Below are 19,144 nucleotides of genomic sequence, written 5' to 3'. Positions count from 1 at the left end.
AACATAATCTGGAGCATTTATGGACATTTTAACTAGTGAATTAGTGAATATTCAATGTCTTTGCGATATTGAGGACGTTTGACGTCTTGAACGTTTGAAATAAAAGCACTTGTTATTTAGCGTCAGAGATTTGCAGACTGCAGGGGTTCATTAGTGTCAAACACAGCTCGTTTATGCAAATCAGACACTTGAATAAATGAATAATACTGCTAATTAACACCTGCTTGGCATTCCTGTGCTCATAAGTCTCAGTGAATATAATTATTAATAAGTTTTTCTTTCATAATCAGTATGGAATGACTTGAAATGACGAGTGATTGATATCATGATAACTGTTCTTATTTGATTTACATTACATTTTTTATAATTAAGTTGGCTTGAGAAAGCCAACTTACTGATCTACTATTTAAGATAATTATTATTCTTCTTCTGAGCCAAATTTCTAGCAACATGCTAGTAACATGCTAATCATGCTAACAACGTGTTAGTAACATGCTAATCATGCTAACAACATGCTAGTAACATGCTAATCATGCTAGCTACATGCTAGTAACCTGCTAATCATGCTCACAACATGCTGACAACTTGGTAATCATGCTAACAACGTGCTAGTAACATGCTAATCATGCTAACAACATGCTAGTAACATGTTAATCATGCTAGCTACATGCTAGTAACTTGCTAATCATGCTAGTAACATGCTAATCATGCTAGCAATGTGCTAGTAACTTGTTAATCATGCTAACAGCATGCTAGCAACTTGGTAATCATGCTAGCAATGTGCTAGTTAAATGCTAATCATACTGAAAACATGCTAACAACATGCTAATAACATGCTAATCATGCTAGCAACATGCTAGTAACTTGCTAATCAGGCTAACAACGTGCTAGTAACATGCTAATCATGCTAGCTACATGCTAGTAACATGCTAATCATGCTACCAACATGTTAGTAACTTGCTAATCGTGCTAACAACGTGCTAGTAACATGTTAATTATGCAAACATCATGCTAGTAACTTAGTAATCATGCTAGCAACCTGCTAGTTACATGCTAATCATACAAGAAACATGCTAGCAACGTGCTAGTAATATGCTAATCATGCTAACAAAATGCTAGTAAATTGGTATTCATGCTAGCAGCATGCTAATCATGTTAGAAACATGTTAACAACATGCTGGTAACATGCAAATTATGTTAGAAACATGCTAGCACCATGCTAGTAAGTTGCTAATCATGCTAAAAACATTCTAGTAACTTGCAAATTATGCTAACAACATGCTAATCATGCTAACAACATTGTAATCATGCTAAAACATGTTAACAACATGTTAAATCATGTAAGAAATATGTTAAATCATGCTAGCTGCTTTCATACTTTCACACCTGCTTCAAACTTTCTGGCTAGGCTTTCTCAGGCCAACTTGAAGTTTGTTCTCAAACTTTACTAATCTAGTTTTTTATTAATATTGATGTGCGTATGTGACAATGTTTTTTATATTGCATTTTTATTTTTTATTTTTTTTACCTGTATCTGTCACTGTATAAGAAAGCGGTGACATCTACTGGCTGTTTCTAAAAATTCAAACATCTTATTCCTGTGGACACTGACTGACTATTCCATTAAAAACACAAAACTAAGCTCTAAAATGTATATAATTCACACTCATTTACATTTAACCGCTTTTTAATCCAGGCATAACGATTTTAACAGGATTTTAATGATTGTTTGAACAGGAATGTATTTTCGAGCGCGCTCCCGGTCGGCAGGTGGCGCTGAGCGCAGATTAGCCGCCGTGACGCGCTCAGTCTTTATGAGAGACGCATGGACGCGTACAGACGTCACATCGGTGCTGCATGTGGCAGAAGGATCAGACATTGATCACTTTAGTTTACGAATATATAATAATATAAATATTTATTTCACTGTAATCCCACGCTGACTGCGTGAACGCACCGCAGTCATGGTGAAGGAGCAGTTTAGAGAGACGGATGTGGCCAAAAAGATGTAAGTTGAGTCTTGCATGCAAGATAAACATGTTTCAGAACTTCATACACAGATATGTTAGCTTGTCTGTCAAAATAGCTAGTTAGCTATCTGACACTGTATGTGTAGGTGAATGTGTTTATGCATGTACAAGCTCTGTTGATGTCTCTTTCTCTTGTTTTATTAGAAGTCACATCTGTTTTGGCATGAAGTCAGCAGAACAGATGAGACAACAGGCTCATATTCAGGTGGTCAGCAAGAACCTGTACAGCCAAGACACCAGCCACACACCGCTGCAGTATGGAGTCCTTGACCACCGCATGGTGACTAAGCCAATATGAATATTACATTCATAATAAAAGAGAAAAAGGACTTGTTAAATGATTAAAAGAGGCTTAATATCTTTCTGGTGTTCAGGGTACCAGCGAGAAGGACAGACCATGTGAGACCTGTGGGAAGAACCTGGCCGACTGTCTCGGACACTATGGGTATCTGGACCTGGAGCTGCCCTGCTTTCATATCGGATACTTTAAAGCCATTATTGGGATCCTGCAGGCAAGTACACAATGTGTCAGAACTGTGTTTTGCTCCACATTTGCTGTCGGATTTAATATAGCGTTAATATTGAAATATATAGCCCCAACCAGATATTTACTTTGTTATTGTGCTATATTGGTTTCATATTATGTATTTAGGTACATTATATTAGGATTTGTATTATATTATTTGTTATTTTATTTTATTTTTTCGACATATTGAGGTAATATGAACATATGAATGATTATGAATCATAATGTAAATTTAATATTAATATATAAATATTATTTTGTAAATAAATTGGGTTGTTATGGTTTATATTATATTTTATTTTATGTTACTGATATGGATATAGTTAGTCAAAAACGTAAAATGCCTCAATGCACAATTTAAAATCATCAGAATATAACTACGCTTTTTAAAATCAAATTGTTACATATTTTATCATTTATATTGTGTATAATTTTTTATTATTAATTTGTAATAATATAAATATAAGTGATAATAATACAGATGTATTTATCACATTATTAAATATTTATACTATGATTTATGTTGTAGTCTTGTAATAGCATATTGTAATGGCATATAAAACCTTATGAATATATTATTTATTTTATTGCTTTATTGACTTAAAGTAATATGAACATAATATATGAATGATAAATGCTTTAATAACTTGAAATATAAATAATATATAATACAATACGAATCATGATGTAAATTTAATATTAATATTTAAATTTTATTTTAAAAATAAATTGGATTATTATTGTTTATATTGTATTTTATTTTGTTAGTAAGTAAAAAACATAAAATGCCACAAAAACTAAGAGAAAAAATAGTAATACAATATAACTCATAAGAATATAACTATATGTCTTTTTAAATCAAATTATTACATATTTTATGATTTATATTGTATTGTATGTTATTTTATATTATTTATTTGTATAATGTATTATGTATTATGATATAAATCATAATACAACTTTTTTTTTTTAAGATAATTGTGATATTTATATGTGACCCTGGACCACAAAACCAGGGTCATAAGGGTCAGTCTTTTGAAATTTCCAATGATGTATGGTTTGTTAGGATAGGACAATGTTTGACTGAGATACAGCTATTTGAAAATCTGGAATCTGAGGGTGCAAAAAAATCAATATTGAGAAAATCACCTTTAAAGTTGTCTAAATGAAGTTCTTAGCAATGCATATTACTAATCAGAAATTAAGTTTTGATATATTTACGGTAGAAAAATTACAAAATACGTTCATGGGACATGGTGTTTACTTAATATCCTAATGATTTTTGGCATAAAAGACAAATAGGTCATATTGACCCATACAGTGTATTTTTGGCTATTGCTACAAATATACCCGTGCTACTTAAGACTGGTTTTGTGGTTCAGGGTCACATATTTGTATCATCATATTAGGAGTATTCTTTAAATAATGTTTTTATGTTACTGACTTCATTGTGTTTATACAAATCTTATTTATATTTTTGTTCATTCAGATGATCTGTAAGACGTGTTCTCACATCCTTCTTGCCAAAGAGGAAAAGCTTCAGTTTCTAGATTACTTGCGTAGACCTGGACTGGCGTACCTGCAGAAGCGCGGCCTCAAGAAGAAGATCTCTGACAAATGCAGGAAGAAAACCACATGCGTGCATTGCAACGCTTTTAACGGTAAAACGACGAATGGATGAATACTGCGTTGACTATTTATTATAATGTGATGAAAATTGCAGTAGCTTGAATTAGTAAGTGTCTGATGTCTCTTCAGGCCCTGTGAAGAAATGTGGCTTGCTGAAGATTATACATGAGAAGTACAAGACCACAAAGAAGGTCATCGATCCCATGGTGTCTGATTTCCTCCAGTCGTTTGATGTTGCTATCGAGCACAATAAAGAAGTGGAGTCACTACTGAACAGAGCGCAGGTTAATATCCATCTATTAGTTTTGCCAACAGTTTTTTTTTATCACTCAGCCTTATCTGATGTAACTCGAGGTTTGTGAATTTCCTCTTCTCGTTCTTTCTCATTCAGGAAAACCTCAATCCTCTGGTCGTGTTGAACCTTTTCCGGCGGATTCCGAACGAGGACGTTCCTCTTCTGCTGATGAATCCTGAATCCGGGAAACCCGCTGACCTCATCCTGACACGCCTGTTAGTGCCGCCCCTTTGCATCCGACCATCCGTCGTCAGCGACCTCAAATCGGGCACCAATGAGGACGATCTGACCATGAAGTTAACGGAAATCATCTTCCTCAATGATGTCATCAAGAAGGTATACAACTAACAATTATTTGATCAATGAATCATGAATATGGGGTTCCTACGTACCCCAGGTCTGGAAAAGTATGGAGAAAAAAAAAGCAGAGTATGAAAAAAATATTTGCCCTATTTAGTTTTTTATAATAGAATAATAAGAAGTTAAAGAAAATAAATCATAAAAAAGTTGGCACCCGTTTAGCGATTTAGTGATTGTCAAACACGGCTGAATAAATTCAGTGCACTTTTTCATTATGCAAAATGTTTTGCATTTCGGGTTTCTTCACGATATTCTCAACACCGTAACATAGCCTCAAGAACCTTTGCAAAAAAAAACAAATACAGACTTTTATGTGTGCACAAGAAACCATTAAACTTAGCGTATAGGACAATGCACGCTGAGCATGAGGTTTCTTGGCCACCACAGAGTTTGCATTAAAGAGACTTTAGGCCTTAAGATAAGTCAGACTACCCTAACAAAGCCAAATTAGACCATTAAACTTGGCAAACAGGACAATGCACACAGCCGTATTATGCCGTTAGCCCATTTCGTGTCATGTTTTTTTTGTCGCCATAGAGGATGTGCTAAATTGGACATTAGGCGTTGATATTAGAGGTACTACCGTAAGGAAAGACACATTTTAGCAAGTAGATCTCTATTAATTCATGTGCATCCATGCTCTTTCTTTATTTATAGTAGGATAGCAGTGATGCACAAAGGAAATAATTTATATAAAACTAGAAATTGTAATGCGTAAGCATGCAAAAAAATTCCCATGTGCATGTGAATAGTTTCTCAAGAGTGCAAACAAATTTCTTGTGTGCATGCAAAAGTCTGTTTTTTTTATTTTAGGTGTTCTGTATGTTGTAAAATTCAAATATTTACAGATGACTGTATTATACCAAATATAAAGCTGAAAATAATGAAAAAAAAATTGTTAAATATGGTCCAAAAATCTACTGAGAGGTTTGGAAATTTTGAGTCTGGAAAAGTATGGAATTTTGAAATGGAAAATGTGTAGGAACTCTGATATTAATGACTTATTCACTTTATTTTTATTTTTATTTATACAGCGCTTTTGTAACAAAACAGGTTGTGTCAAAGCAACTTTCTGTTCACTTCACTTCCGTAAGGTGACGTGACTGTCATGTTTTCCATGCACAGTCTCACAATTAATTGATAATCAGATTTGTTGTCGATGATCGATTTTTATCAATTAGTTGATGCAGATCCATTATTGCTGTTAAAGTAGATGGATTTGTGATAAACAAGTGATCCATTTTATTATGTTTCTTTTCTATCCATTAGTAGTTGAATAAAGGCATTTTAGGTCACTATGGATAAAAGCACATGCTAAGTAATTTGATACAGGCCAAATGATTAATCAAGATATTTTAATAGTAAATATTAAAATATTATTAAAATATATATATTTTTTAATCTATTCCAGATTATTGGAATTAAATTTGGGTGTAAATTTTGCTATCTGAAACAAATTTTGTAACAATGTAAAGCATTGTTGATCAAATATGTGACCCTGGACCACAAAACCAGTCTTAAGTCGCTGAGGTTTATTTGTAGCAGTAGCCAAAAATACATTGTACGGGTCAAAATTATAGATTTTTCTTTTATGCCAAAAATCATTAGGAAATTAAATAAAGATCATGTTCCATGAAGATATTTTGTAAAATTCCTACTGTAAATGTATCAAAATGTAATTTTTGATTAGTAATATACATTAAGAACTTTATTTGGACAACTTTAAACGCAATTTTCTCAATATTTAGATTTTTTTTGCACCCTCAGGTTCCAAATTTTCAAATAGCTGTATCTCGACCAAATATTGTCCTATTCTAACAAACTATACATCAATGGAAAGCTTATTTATTCAGCCTTTAGATGATGTATAAATCTCAATTTTGTTGATTAAGATTTCTGAGGGTCACATATACCCTCAGAGGCTGACTTATCCAAGCAAGTCCTCAGAGGATGTTCATACAACAGTCTCTTACTGTTTTGAGTCACAGGATGGCGTCAGTGAGCTGCACTTTGAAAACAACAGACTAAGGAAATTTGCATTGTCATTATATGTAAATATTAGACAGTCCAATGTCTTGTTTGACCAATCAGGAGTTTTTGAACTCTATAAAGCCTGACAGATGAAATAACAATAAAAAAAACCCTAAATTTTTTAACACTTTATTGAACCTTTAGACAAAATATTTTTAAAGATACTAAAATAAGCCCTAAACAAAACATAAAACCTCTCAAGTTTGTATGTGTGTTTTTTTTATTTTTTTATTTATTTTTTTGTTAAGCATCATATCTGATTCATCAGGCTTTTATTGCTCATATTGCTCAGTTTTGTTTAGAGAAAATATGCAATTGGTGCAGATGCTGATATTTATATGAACAAAAAGTGATACAATTCTGATGCTTGTAATGTAAATCAATGAGATAACAATGTAGCAGATACTTAGTTGCTTCAGTTTTGATGATGTTTATCATTTAGAGGCTTTAGAAAAATCAAATGTAAAACAGTAGCTTTATAGTGTAAATTTGTTCCTCACAGCTTGCATGTGTAAATGTCTTTGTGTTCACCCCCAGCACCGCATGTCAGGAGCCAAAACGCAGATGATCATGGAGGACTGGGACTTCCTGCAGCTCCAGTGTGCTCTCTACATCAACAGCGAGCTGTCAGGCATCCCACTCAATATGGCACCCAAGAAATGGACTCGCGGCTTTGTGCAAAGACTCAAGGGAAAACAGGGTACGTCCTGCTGAGAGCTCAAGGGCTGCGCTGAACCGCCAGCTTTTCCCACGCGTCTCTGTAGAAATGGCAGTGATATATTGGGCTGTTTTGACATTAGACGCCCCTGGGATCGATGTGTCACATCAACCTGCCTTGTTGTGCTATTTTCAGGGCGGTTTCGTGGTAACCTGTCTGGAAAGAGAGTGGATTTCTCAGGCAGAACAGTCATCTCTCCTGACCCGAACCTGAGGATCGATGAGGTGGCTGTGCCGGTGCACGTCGCCAAAATCCTCACCTACCCGGAGAAGGTCAGAACAGCATTACTGCTCAAATGTGCTGTGGATCTTAAGACTTGACAGCTACTCAATTCTACTTCTCGAGCAGCTGGAAAATATTGTTTATTTTAGTAGGGCCACATGAAATCTTGTTTTATTCTTTACCAGATTCCAGTTTTGCCTTTTTAATTTTTCTGGATTCCATATTTTTCTTTTTGTAAAATTTTTTACATTCCATTTTAATGTTTAAATTAAATTTTACTAATCAGACAGCAATTAATTGAACTCATGAAACTTAGTTTAACACTATTTATTAACAGTTTAATAAAAATTACATTAAGTAAATTTACCTTTTTTTACGTTTTAATTGGTTTCAATAAAAGTAGTGTATATTCAAGTGAATTTATAAAATGTTAATTATTTTTTCATGTTTTTTGCCATTTCTATAAAATGTTTTATTTTTCAGAAATTGTTGTCATCTATTTACATTTTCTGGATATTGAATAATGGTTTATTATTAATTAATGGTTTAATTAAATTGTGGTTATTTAAAAAAAAAAAGCATGGTCAATTGAATTTATAAAACTTTAACTATTTAAGTTATTTTTGTATGATTTTTATTTAATAATTTATTAATGTTTTTTTAAAACAATAATGGAGCCCTAAAAATGTTTTTATTTTTCAGAAATTGTTGTCATTCGTTTTAATTTTACTGATTATTGAAAAATGGTTTATTATTATTAATTAATGGTTTAATTAAATTGTAGTTTTAAAAAACATAGGCTCAATCAGATTTATAAAACTTTAACAATTAATTTTTTTTAAATCATTTTTATTTATTTATTTATTTATTTTTATTTTTTTTTTTTACAATAGGCCTCAATGAAAAGTTACTTTTTTTCAGAAGCTCTGTTGTCATTTGATTTAATTTTTACGTATATGATTTAATATACATTTATTATTAAAAATGGTGGTAATAAAACGCAGGCTTAAAACGAAAAAACTAAAAAATTAAAACCGTATATAATGTAGAATTCAAAGACTGTTTGCTGTAATCAAGTTGGTGTGTGTGTTTTCTGTTTTAGGTAAATAAAGCCAACATTGAGCTGATGAGGAAGCTGGTGCGTAACGGTCCTGACGTTCATCCGGGAGCGAATTTTATTCAACAGAGACACATGCAGATGAAAAGGTGAAATACACACTTCTCTATCCTCCCCTTTTACTCTCTGTTCAAAAATCAAACAGAAATGAAGAGTCTGTCATCATTTACTCCCTCTCATGTCATTGCAAACCAGTTTGACTTAATTTTTCCTAAGTGGAACACAAAAGCAGATGTTTAGCATAAGCTTGTGCTGCTCTTTTCCAAACTAAGACCTCTGAGTGTTATGAAGCACCAAAATGGAGAATTAAAAACTCCAAAATACAGGATTATAGCAGACAAATACTTGATGGTTTAAATCATTGTTCATACGTTCTTTAAAACGTCTCCATGTCTGCAAAGAAGGAAAGTCATGCAGGTAAGACATGAGGTTGAGTAAATGGCAGTTTTCATATTTACATTCAGCATTTGTTCGGCGTCTAAATGTCATGTGTGTGTGTTTCAGGTTTTTGAAGTACGGTAATCGGGAGAAGATGGCTCAGGAGCTGAAGTACGGCGACGTGGTTGAGAGACACATGATAGATGGCGACATCGTCCTGTTTAATCGGCAGCCATCTCTGCACAAACTCAGTATCATGGCTCATATCGTGAGTTATTATTCTTCATTTCCTCAATAAAACTCAGAAGCTTTTTATGTGGATGAACGTGATAGGGAATTCAATTCAATTAAGTTGTCCGGTTTAATTAAATTATCGAAATGAAATAAAAGAAATGCCTTGTAATCTGGAAAGTCATCAGTAAACAGTGATTCACCTAACGTCACATTTACCTCAGGAAAGACATTCAAGGACCATAAATTGCATAGTCAACTAGAAAAAAAAAAATAACCAAAGAGAGGAACATTTTGATAAATCTATTCACTGTTACATATTCTTACTTAGCTGATTAGTGATGAATAATAATAAATGTTTTTGAGCAGCAAATCAGAATATTAGAATGATTACTGAAGGATCATGTGACTGGAGGAATGATGCTAAAAATTCAGCTTTGAAATCACAGGAATAAATTACATTTTTAAATATATTCAAATAAAAATCAGTTATTTTAAATAGTAAAATTATTTCAAAATGTTGTTGTTTTTGCTGTATTTTGGATTAAATAAAAACAACCGGTGAGCAGAAGAGACTTCTTTAAAAGACACTACAAATCTTACTTTCCAAAAACTTTTGAGTGGTAGTGTATGTTTGAATAAGTCTGTCATGAAAGTGAGTTTTTATTACAGACACAGTCAGTGTTTAAATAATTATATTTCACCAACAAATTGGAGTAGAAACCAGGGTTATTATATTCAACAAACTAAACCTGAAACAATAAAAAAGCATATTTTGTTACTTCAAAATTAAATGAATGTTGACTGAAGTAAAATAATAAAATATTCAAAAACTTTTTTTTTCATTTAGTTTAACTTGCATTTAAGGTGACTGAAAGTAAAACTAAAATAAAAATAATAGAAAACTATAGTAACTTGACAAAAATAATAAAATTACTTTAAATAATAATAAAAAAAAAAAACTTTAAATAAAAAAGTTAAATTAAACTTAAAATTAAAATGAAAACAACAGAAGTATAAGAACTTAAAAATATGAATATATTTTTACATTTGAAACTATAATAATATATCAATTCTAAAATAAACAATTACGTCATTAAAAATCTGATATATGACCCTGGACCACAAAACCAGTCATAAAGGTAATTTTTTTAATGTAGTATTAATATAAAAAAAGAATGAATAAATAATCTTTAATTTTTACATTTTAATTAAAAATTATATTATATTATATAGTATTATATTATTAGTAGTAGTTGTAGTATTGATAGAATACAGTATATACAAATATATAAGTATATTTAAGATCCTGCACAATGTCACTAGAACATTTATGTATGGTTTGTTATGATGGGAGAATATTTGACCGAGATTTGAAAATCGCCTTTAAAGTTGTCCAAATATAGTTCTTAGCAATGCATATTACTAATCAGAAATGAAAGTTTATTATTGAAAAAAAAAATCAGAAATGAAAAAGTTTATTATTGGTTTATTGAAATTTGAAAAATATCTTCATGGAACATGATCTTTACTTAATATCCTAATGATTTTTGGCATAAAAGAAAAATCAATAATTATGACCCATACAATATATTTTTGCCTGTTGCTACAAATATACCCATCCTGTTTAAGACTGGTTTTGTGGTCCTTTTATGTGCAATTTCAGTGTTTAAGTATTATATATAAAATTCCCTGTAGGATTTACAGCATAATTAATTAAACACAGCAGAAATTGTTTTCCTTTCTAAAATGCATCATGTACTGTACCTATATCCAAACAAATTGAAATCAGAATCAAAATTAATCAAGAGCTTGTGAATTTCAATCAAATCAAACCGATTTTGTGAAATTGGTGCCACAACAAATTTTTCAAGGACTTTTCTCCTTGTATAAAATATAATTCTCTTGTATTTTGTTCCAGGCGCGTGTGAAACCTCATCGGACGTTTCGTTTTAACGAGTGCGTTTGCACGCCGTACAACGCTGACTTTGACGGAGACGAAATGAACCTTCACCTGCCGCAGACGGAGGAAGCCAAAGCTGAAGCGCTCGTGCTCATGGGGGTGAGAGAGACAAACAATATCGATCAGGGCATCTAAACCGCATCTGAAAATGAAATAAACCCCTCTTCTTTTGTTCTTCTCACAGACGAAGGCTAATTTGGTCACTCCAAGAAACGGTGAGCCGCTGATCGCAGCCATTCAAGACTTCTTGACAGGTAAGTGCTGGGTTTTCCGTCTGAGCCTATTAGATTTCAGCGTCTGATATTCTCTGCCTGGCCTGTAGAGGGCGCTGTTTGATTGCTGATATTCAGGTGTGTTTTCTGTAACAGGTGCGTACCTGCTCACGCTCAAAGACACGTTCTTCGACCGAACTAAAGCATGTCAGATCGTCGCCTCCATCCTGGTGGGAAAAGATGAGAAAATCAAGATCTCCCTCCCACCTCCTGCTATTCTGAAGGTGATGAACCTCTCTGGCTCACTCGTTCGCTCTCTCTTTATGTTTGCCGTAAAGGATAAATTGATGCTCTATGGGAGGAAAATGACAAAATTGCACCTTTAGGTTTTCCGGTGCTGATTCTCTCCTCGTAAATGCTGTCAGGAGTTGTTTTAGACAAAAGTTATTTTTGGTAGAGACAATTTTCAGTTTAAATTGCTTGTGTCTTTGGAGGTTATTTGACGTCAGTGAGTTTTTCTCTCAGATTTGCTCTGAGTAATAACTGCACGCACAGTGTAACTTTAGTTGCATCTTATTTCTGAGGCTGCGTCCTCCAGAGGTCTCATTTAAAGGCTGCTTATATCATCTGGGAAGTCTCATTTAAGAAAAGTAGAAGAAATTACAGTATTTTACTACTATTACTTTTCTTAAATAAGACATCCTTGATTATGTATGCAGACTACAAATGCGAGCTCCGGAAGACACAGCCTCCAAAATGATTAGATCGGTGTTAGAATGTAGTAAGTGACATCATTTGGAGTCTTTCTACAGCAGGGGTCACCAAACTTGATCCTGGAGGGCCGGTGTCCTGCAGAGTTTAGCCCCAGCTTGCCTCAACACACCTGCCTGGAAGTTTCAAGTATACCTGCTAAGACCGTGATTGGCTGGTTCAGATGTGTTTGATTAAGGTTGGAGCTAAATTTTGTAGGACACCGGCCCTCCAGGACCGAGTGTGGTGACCCCTCTTCTACAGTGTGGTGGAAGGAAAAGTATTCAAAGTAATCCACTTTTTCCAACCTCTTCCATTTTTGTGACTCTCTACTGTTCAAACTTGTTACAATTTGTATTTATTTACTTTGCTTTTCATTGTTCATGGGCATTATAAGTTTACCAATAACTGCAAACCAACATTTTGTCTCACTTGTCCCTTACTGAGTGACAAAATTTTCTGTTACTTGCAACTAAAAAAGATTTTTTTTTTTTAAATTGTTGTTATTATTATTATTATTATTATTATTATAAAGCATTTATTATTAGTAGTATCTGCATTTAGTATTTTTAAATATAATGTTTATTACAAGAAAAAACAACAACAACATTTTATTCTGTATTCAGATGTCTAAAATTCAAAGATGGCAAAAATGTCAAACTTTGATTTAAAATTTCCAATAAAACATTTTTTGTTTTCATTATTTATGGTATATAAGTTACGAAACTAACCAGCAAACCAACATTTACTCTTACTTGTCCCCTGCTGAATAACATTTAATTTTCTGTTACTTGCAACTAATAAAAAAAGTATTATTTTATTATTAATAATAATTGTTATCATTATTATTATTATTATTATTATTATTATTAGAAATACTAAAGCATTTATTATTTGCATGTGAATTTATTTATTCATTTATTTAGTTTTTTTTTTTTAATATAATGTTTATTACAAGAAAAAAAAAACATTTTAATCTGTATTCAGATGTCCAACATTTAAAGGTGGCAAAAATGTCAGACTTTTATTTAAAATATCCAATAAAACATTTTTTTTCATTATTTATGAGCAGTGAAAGTTACTAACTACAAACCAACATTTAGTCCCACTTGTCTCCTCTTTAGTGGCATTAATTTAAATTTTGTTACTTGCAACTAATAAGAAAAATAATGATAATTAGCATTAATAATAATAATAATAATTATTATTATTATTATTATTATTGTTAGAAATAATACAAATAATAAACACATTTACTTATTTTTATATGTAAATTTAATTTAATTATTAAAATATGAATTATTATTAAATTACTTCAGTGTTTGAGGTTAGACAAAATAACATTTTAATCTTTATTCAGACGTCCAAATTTTTCTCAACAGGGTTGCAAAAATGTCAAACCATATATAAAATAATTGGACAATAAAATAACTCCTGTAATATTTACTTTGACATTTTAAGGTGGATGAGTACCATTTCCTGAAGGTTATGCACTTCATTTTTTATGAATTTGTGCACAAGTTATTTGAAAGTGTAATGAAGTTGACCTGTGAGTGTGACGGTGAATTTTGTGCTGTTTCGTTATAGCCGATCAGGCTGTGGACGGGAAAGCAGATCTTCAGTGTGATACTCAAGCCCAGTAAAAGCTGTCCGGTGAAGGCCAACCTGCGCAGCAAAGGCAAACAGTACTGCGGTAAAGGGGAGGATCTGTGTCCCAATGATTCATGTGAGTGACTAGACAGCACTGAGCGCTAGGTACATCGTATATGCTTGCATTTGTAGGTCTCTGTGATTGCTGCCGTGTGGAAAACCCAGATGGAATCATGGAATACAGTCATGAAAATGGAATTGACTGTATAAAACAGAATATTATGAAATTAAGCAAAAATTCTTTTTGATTAAATGTTATTTACCATTGAAATGAAATGTAGAAAAATTAAATAGGTAAAAATGGAATGCAGAAAAAATTAAAGGGTAAAAAACATAATGCAGAAAAATTAAAAAGGAAAAAAAAAATTAATCCTGAAAAACAAAATTAAACAAAAAAAACTTTTTTTTTGGAAAAAAATAAATATGTTTTTCAACATTTGCAGAAAAAAAATTAATTAAAACAGTTTAGAGTTCATAAAAATGTGAACTTCATCTGTAACCCGTGTGTGTGTGTGTGTGTATACGTACAGTTGTGGTGATCCAGAACAGTGAGCTGGTGTGCGGCAGTATGGATAAAGGAACTCTGGGATCCGGATCCAAAAACAACATCTTCTACATCCTGTTGCGAGACTGGGGTCAGCAGGAGGCCGCGGATGCCATGTCACGTCTTGCACGTCTGGCTCCTGTTTACCTCTGTGAGTGTGTATGTTTGTCTCAGGTCTGATTTGTCTGGTTGTGTTGCTGCTACCCAGCACTTGGGTAAAATTCGTGATAGAAAAAAGTCGTGATGGACGTGTTGTTTTTATGACTGCTGTGTTGAAGCAAATCGAGGTTTCTCTATTGGGATCGGAGACGTGACGCCCGGACAGGGACTCTTGAAGGCCAAACAGGAGCTACTGGATGCTGGGTATAAGAAATGTGATGAGTATATCGAAGCCCTGAAGACAGGCAGGTTACAGCAGCAGCCGGGCTGCACCGCAGAGGAGACGCTGGAGGTCAGAGAGAAAATGAGACGGTCTTTAATTTTACCCAGTTATTACGTCTGCAATTAATTTAATAATAATAGTAATAATAAAAATTCTAATTATTACTACTGTCATTACTGTTAATTATTTATTAAGTTAATTTAAATTATAAAATATAAATTTGAGTTTTATTGCAGAAAATAATATTTTTATCTGTATTTAAACCAGGCGTTGATCCTGAAGGAGCTGTCCGTCATCAGAGATCACGCTGGCAGTGCGTGTTTGAGAGAACTGGACAAAAGCAACAGTCCGCTGATCATGGCTCTGTGTGGATCCAAAGGTACAATCAGAACCTCCCTAATGGACCTTAGAGTAGATACCAAATTTAATTTTTATCCGAATGAAAGATTTGATGGACAGATGTGGTCCATTTAATGTGGCATGCCTTTCTTAAGGCTTTAATATTATTAGATTTGTTTTTTTTTTTGGGTTTTTTGCATCTAGTGTGTGTTTTTTTTTTTTTTTTTTTTTTTTTTTTTTTTTTTCTTTTTTTAGTAAAGTAAATCTTTAAGTCATTAACCTTAATTTCTTAAACACATTTTAGTGACTGCATCAAGCTCAACTATTCAAACTTGTTACAATTTTTATTCATTCTGTTTTTTATTATTAAGTTTATCAGTAACTTTTTATTATTTTTATTATTATTAAATTGTATTATTAAGTTTATCAATAACTTCAGACCAACATTAATTTATTAATTGTTACTTGCAACTAATAAAAAGCTTATTATTATTATTATTATTATTATTATTATTTTAATTATATTATTTATGATAATTATTTTTTATTATTATTATAAGTAATTATTATTTATTTATTGATTTGTTTATTTTTATGTATAATTTTTAAAACAAGAAGAAAAAAATAATCTGTGTTCAGACGTCCAAAATTCAAAGGTGGTAAAAATGTGAAACCTTTATTTAGAATATCCAGTAAAACTGTTTTTCTGTTTCTTGCAACTGATAAGAAAAATAAAAATAATAATAATAATTATAATTATTATTATTAAAAATAATAAACACATTTACTTGTATGAATTATATTTTATGTATTTGGTAAGTTTAATTTGATTATTAAAATAATAATAATTATTCATTTACTTCAGTGTTTATAGTAATAAAACAATATTTGTCTTTATTCAGACGTCCAAAATTTTCTTAACAGGGTTTAGAAATTATATAGATTAATGTAATTATATAGAAATGTATATATTAAATTGATTTAATAATTCAATTAATTTGTTAATATTTAGTAATAATTATTACTAATATATATATATATATATATATTACTAAATATTATATATTATATTATATTATATATTATATTAAATATTACTTATATATATATATATATATATATACATATAAATTTTTTTGTAATTAAAATATAAATACGTACACTACTGTGCAAAAGTTTTAGGCCGTATTTTCACCAACAAAAATGGGTTTAAGCCATTTAAATATTTAAATAAAAGCCATTTATTTCTGTCTTTTGTAATATATTTCAAAATTAAATTAATAATTTATTAGTCATTTGTTTAGTATTTTAGTGTTAATTATTATTAATTTAAAAGTGTATCTAAATACGTCTATATATAAATTTAAGTGTTAAATTTAAAATGTATAATATATAAATGTATATTTTATTTTAATATATATAAATTACATACATTTATTAGTATAACTGTATTTATGCATATTTATTGAAATGTATTTAACATCTTATGTATTATATTAATATATTTTTTATCTTTATTACCAAAAATATGCCAAGTCAACTGATTTCCTTTAAAAGAACCATGAACTCTGCCTCAGTGCCTCATTTTCCTTTTGTGTCAGATTAAATAATGAATCTACCCTGACTGAAACTGTGCGGTTACACTGACGGAACATGATTTCTCTTGCTAATGAATCAAAATTCAGAATTGATGATGAGCACATGACTGTGATAATAATCTTTGCATCTCCAGGTTCATTCATTAACATCTCACAGATGATCGCGTGCGTCGGGCAGCAGGCCATCAGCGGCTCTCGAGTTCCCGATGGGTTTGAGAACCGTTCGCTGCCTCACTTTGAAAAACACTCCAAAGTAAGCTCTCGATTCTTCAGCTTTTCTTTTGTTTATCCCATTTCTCTCTGTACGCATGAGTGACTCTTCAATTATAGCAACTTTTATCCTCTGTCTGCTGGGGTGATTTCAAATAAATGCTTTTTTTATTAAAAATCAGTCGACTGGGTGCCAAGGAGAGATTATAGTAGCTCAGCACTCCTAATTGAGTAGATTTATACTGTTTAATTAGATTTCCCTGTTTTGAAATAAAATTAATGTCAGAAATAACACATGCATTCTTATTTACTTGACTGCTTGCAATTATCAAGTCCAAGGTTTATGCACCATTTTGACCGTTTTCATTACAGTCTTGTCATTAACTCACAAAAATCCAGGACGTGTGGTGAATGTTTTAGCATGCTTTATGATTCTTTCGGGTTTGAAGAAATGCTTCAGAACTTCAAAAGTTATCTGAGGTTACAGAAGACCCAAACCAAAGGCTGAGTGGAATAAAAGCATCATGTTTGTGTGATTGTTCTTTTGTGTTTCAGCTCCCTGCTGCGAAGGGCTTTGTGGCGGACAGCTTTTATTCTGGTTTGACCCCTACCGAGTTCTTCTTTCACACTATGGCTGGTAGGGAAGGTCTGGTCGACACTGCCGTAAAAACAGCAGAGACCGGATACATGCAGGTACGACGTAATGATGCAATTAATACAAGTGTCAGATTTATGCATGCATGTAAATAATCACTCTGTATCTCCAATAATGTCTTAGTAAGATGAGATCGAAATGATCCAAACATAATGCAATGCAATCCAATGATTGAGAGATGAACACATAAATGTTCCTAAAAAGATGTGAGATGTTTTGGATGCTTGGGAAGATCATTTCTTTACATGGTTGCAAAACTGACTTTTTGTTCTTCTTCTTCTAGTGGGATTTGCTATTAGTAATGAATTATAGGCAAACTAATGAGTGGTGTTTGTGTTGTTCAGAGACGTCTGGTGAAGTCTCTGGAGGATTTGTGCTCTCAGTACGATTTGACGGTGCGCAGCTCCACCGGTGACATCATACAATTCATCTACGGCGGAGACGGACTCGACCCCGCGGCCATGGAGGGAAAAGACGAACCGCTGGAGTTCAAAAGAGTCCTTGACAACATCAGAGTATGTCAGAGATTATGCATAAAGAAACTTTAAACTCTGTTAGATCTGGTAAAACGTTAACAAGCAAACACAGACACAAACGTGTTTATTAAATTCAGTTCACACAATATTACTCATATTCATATTTGTTTGATGCTTTGTACGAGGAACAGATCGTATTTAAGTGACTATTTTTTTATTTTTTTTAATAGTTCAGCTATTCCTTATGAAAAATGTAGATGGAATCTTTATTTTGTTTGTTTTAATAGTGTAATCAAATATAATACTGTTTTAATTTAATTTAAAAAAGCATGTAACAGTTGAATTCATAAAACTTTATAATAATGATAAACAGATCAAATTTAACTAAGAAAATGTTTTTTTGTTTGTTTTGTTTATATATACATGTCTGTATTTATATATACAATAAAAACAACAAAAAACATGATTTTTGAAAAATTAAAAAATACCCTGGAGTTATCTGTTTTTGCAAAGAAACTCTTCATACATTATTTATATATGATGTTTAATTTCTCATAAAAATAATCATTATTAATAATAATTATTGTTGGGTTTTTTTGCTGTTTTTTTTTTTTTTTTTATGGTTCAGATATTTTTTTCCAAAATCTTTTTTTTTTCCCATTTCAATGGTTTAATCAAATATTATACTGTTTTAATTTAATAATAAAAGCATATCTAATATGCTTATTTCAACAATAATGAAATCTTTTCACAAATTGTTTGTTTTCAATTTTTTTTATTCTGTTTTTTTCTATTTAATACAAATGTATTATCATAATTGTGGTAGTA

The 19,144-nt window shown here is 31.7% G+C and overlaps 1 protein-coding gene across 1 annotated transcript in view; it reads left to right on the top strand.

Moving 5' to 3' along the window:
* The first annotated feature begins 1,828 nt into the window (after positions 1 to 1,828).
* polr3a (polymerase (RNA) III (DNA directed) polypeptide A) overlaps positions 1,829 to 19,144 on the top strand; it is a 33,580-nt gene continuing 16,264 nt past the window's right edge. Inside the window, exons 1-20 of the mRNA XM_051124815.1 lie at positions 1,829 to 2,008; positions 2,175 to 2,310; positions 2,405 to 2,542; positions 4,046 to 4,217; positions 4,315 to 4,469; positions 4,577 to 4,816; positions 7,409 to 7,571; positions 7,725 to 7,861; positions 8,914 to 9,017; positions 9,433 to 9,574; positions 11,459 to 11,599; positions 11,685 to 11,754; positions 11,869 to 11,996; positions 14,050 to 14,188; positions 14,643 to 14,807; positions 14,935 to 15,107; positions 15,306 to 15,417; positions 17,110 to 17,228; positions 17,741 to 17,878; positions 18,185 to 18,355. Coding sequence (XP_050980772.1) covers positions 1,965 to 2,008; positions 2,175 to 2,310; positions 2,405 to 2,542; positions 4,046 to 4,217; positions 4,315 to 4,469; positions 4,577 to 4,816; positions 7,409 to 7,571; positions 7,725 to 7,861; positions 8,914 to 9,017; positions 9,433 to 9,574; positions 11,459 to 11,599; positions 11,685 to 11,754; positions 11,869 to 11,996; positions 14,050 to 14,188; positions 14,643 to 14,807; positions 14,935 to 15,107; positions 15,306 to 15,417; positions 17,110 to 17,228; positions 17,741 to 17,878; positions 18,185 to 18,355 — 2,787 coding nt within the window. The 5' untranslated portion in view covers positions 1,829 to 1,964. The remainder of the gene's footprint in view (positions 2,009 to 2,174; positions 2,311 to 2,404; positions 2,543 to 4,045; positions 4,218 to 4,314; positions 4,470 to 4,576; positions 4,817 to 7,408; positions 7,572 to 7,724; positions 7,862 to 8,913; positions 9,018 to 9,432; positions 9,575 to 11,458; positions 11,600 to 11,684; positions 11,755 to 11,868; positions 11,997 to 14,049; positions 14,189 to 14,642; positions 14,808 to 14,934; positions 15,108 to 15,305; positions 15,418 to 17,109; positions 17,229 to 17,740; positions 17,879 to 18,184; positions 18,356 to 19,144) is intronic.

Source organism: Labeo rohita, chromosome 12, assembly GCF_022985175.1.
Source record: "Labeo rohita strain BAU-BD-2019 chromosome 12, IGBB_LRoh.1.0, whole genome shotgun sequence".
Lineage (NCBI taxonomy): Eukaryota > Metazoa > Chordata > Actinopteri > Cypriniformes > Cyprinidae > Labeo > Labeo rohita.
The sequence above is the reverse complement of the archived record's forward strand: the minus strand, read 5'-3'. Positions and strand labels throughout refer to the sequence as shown.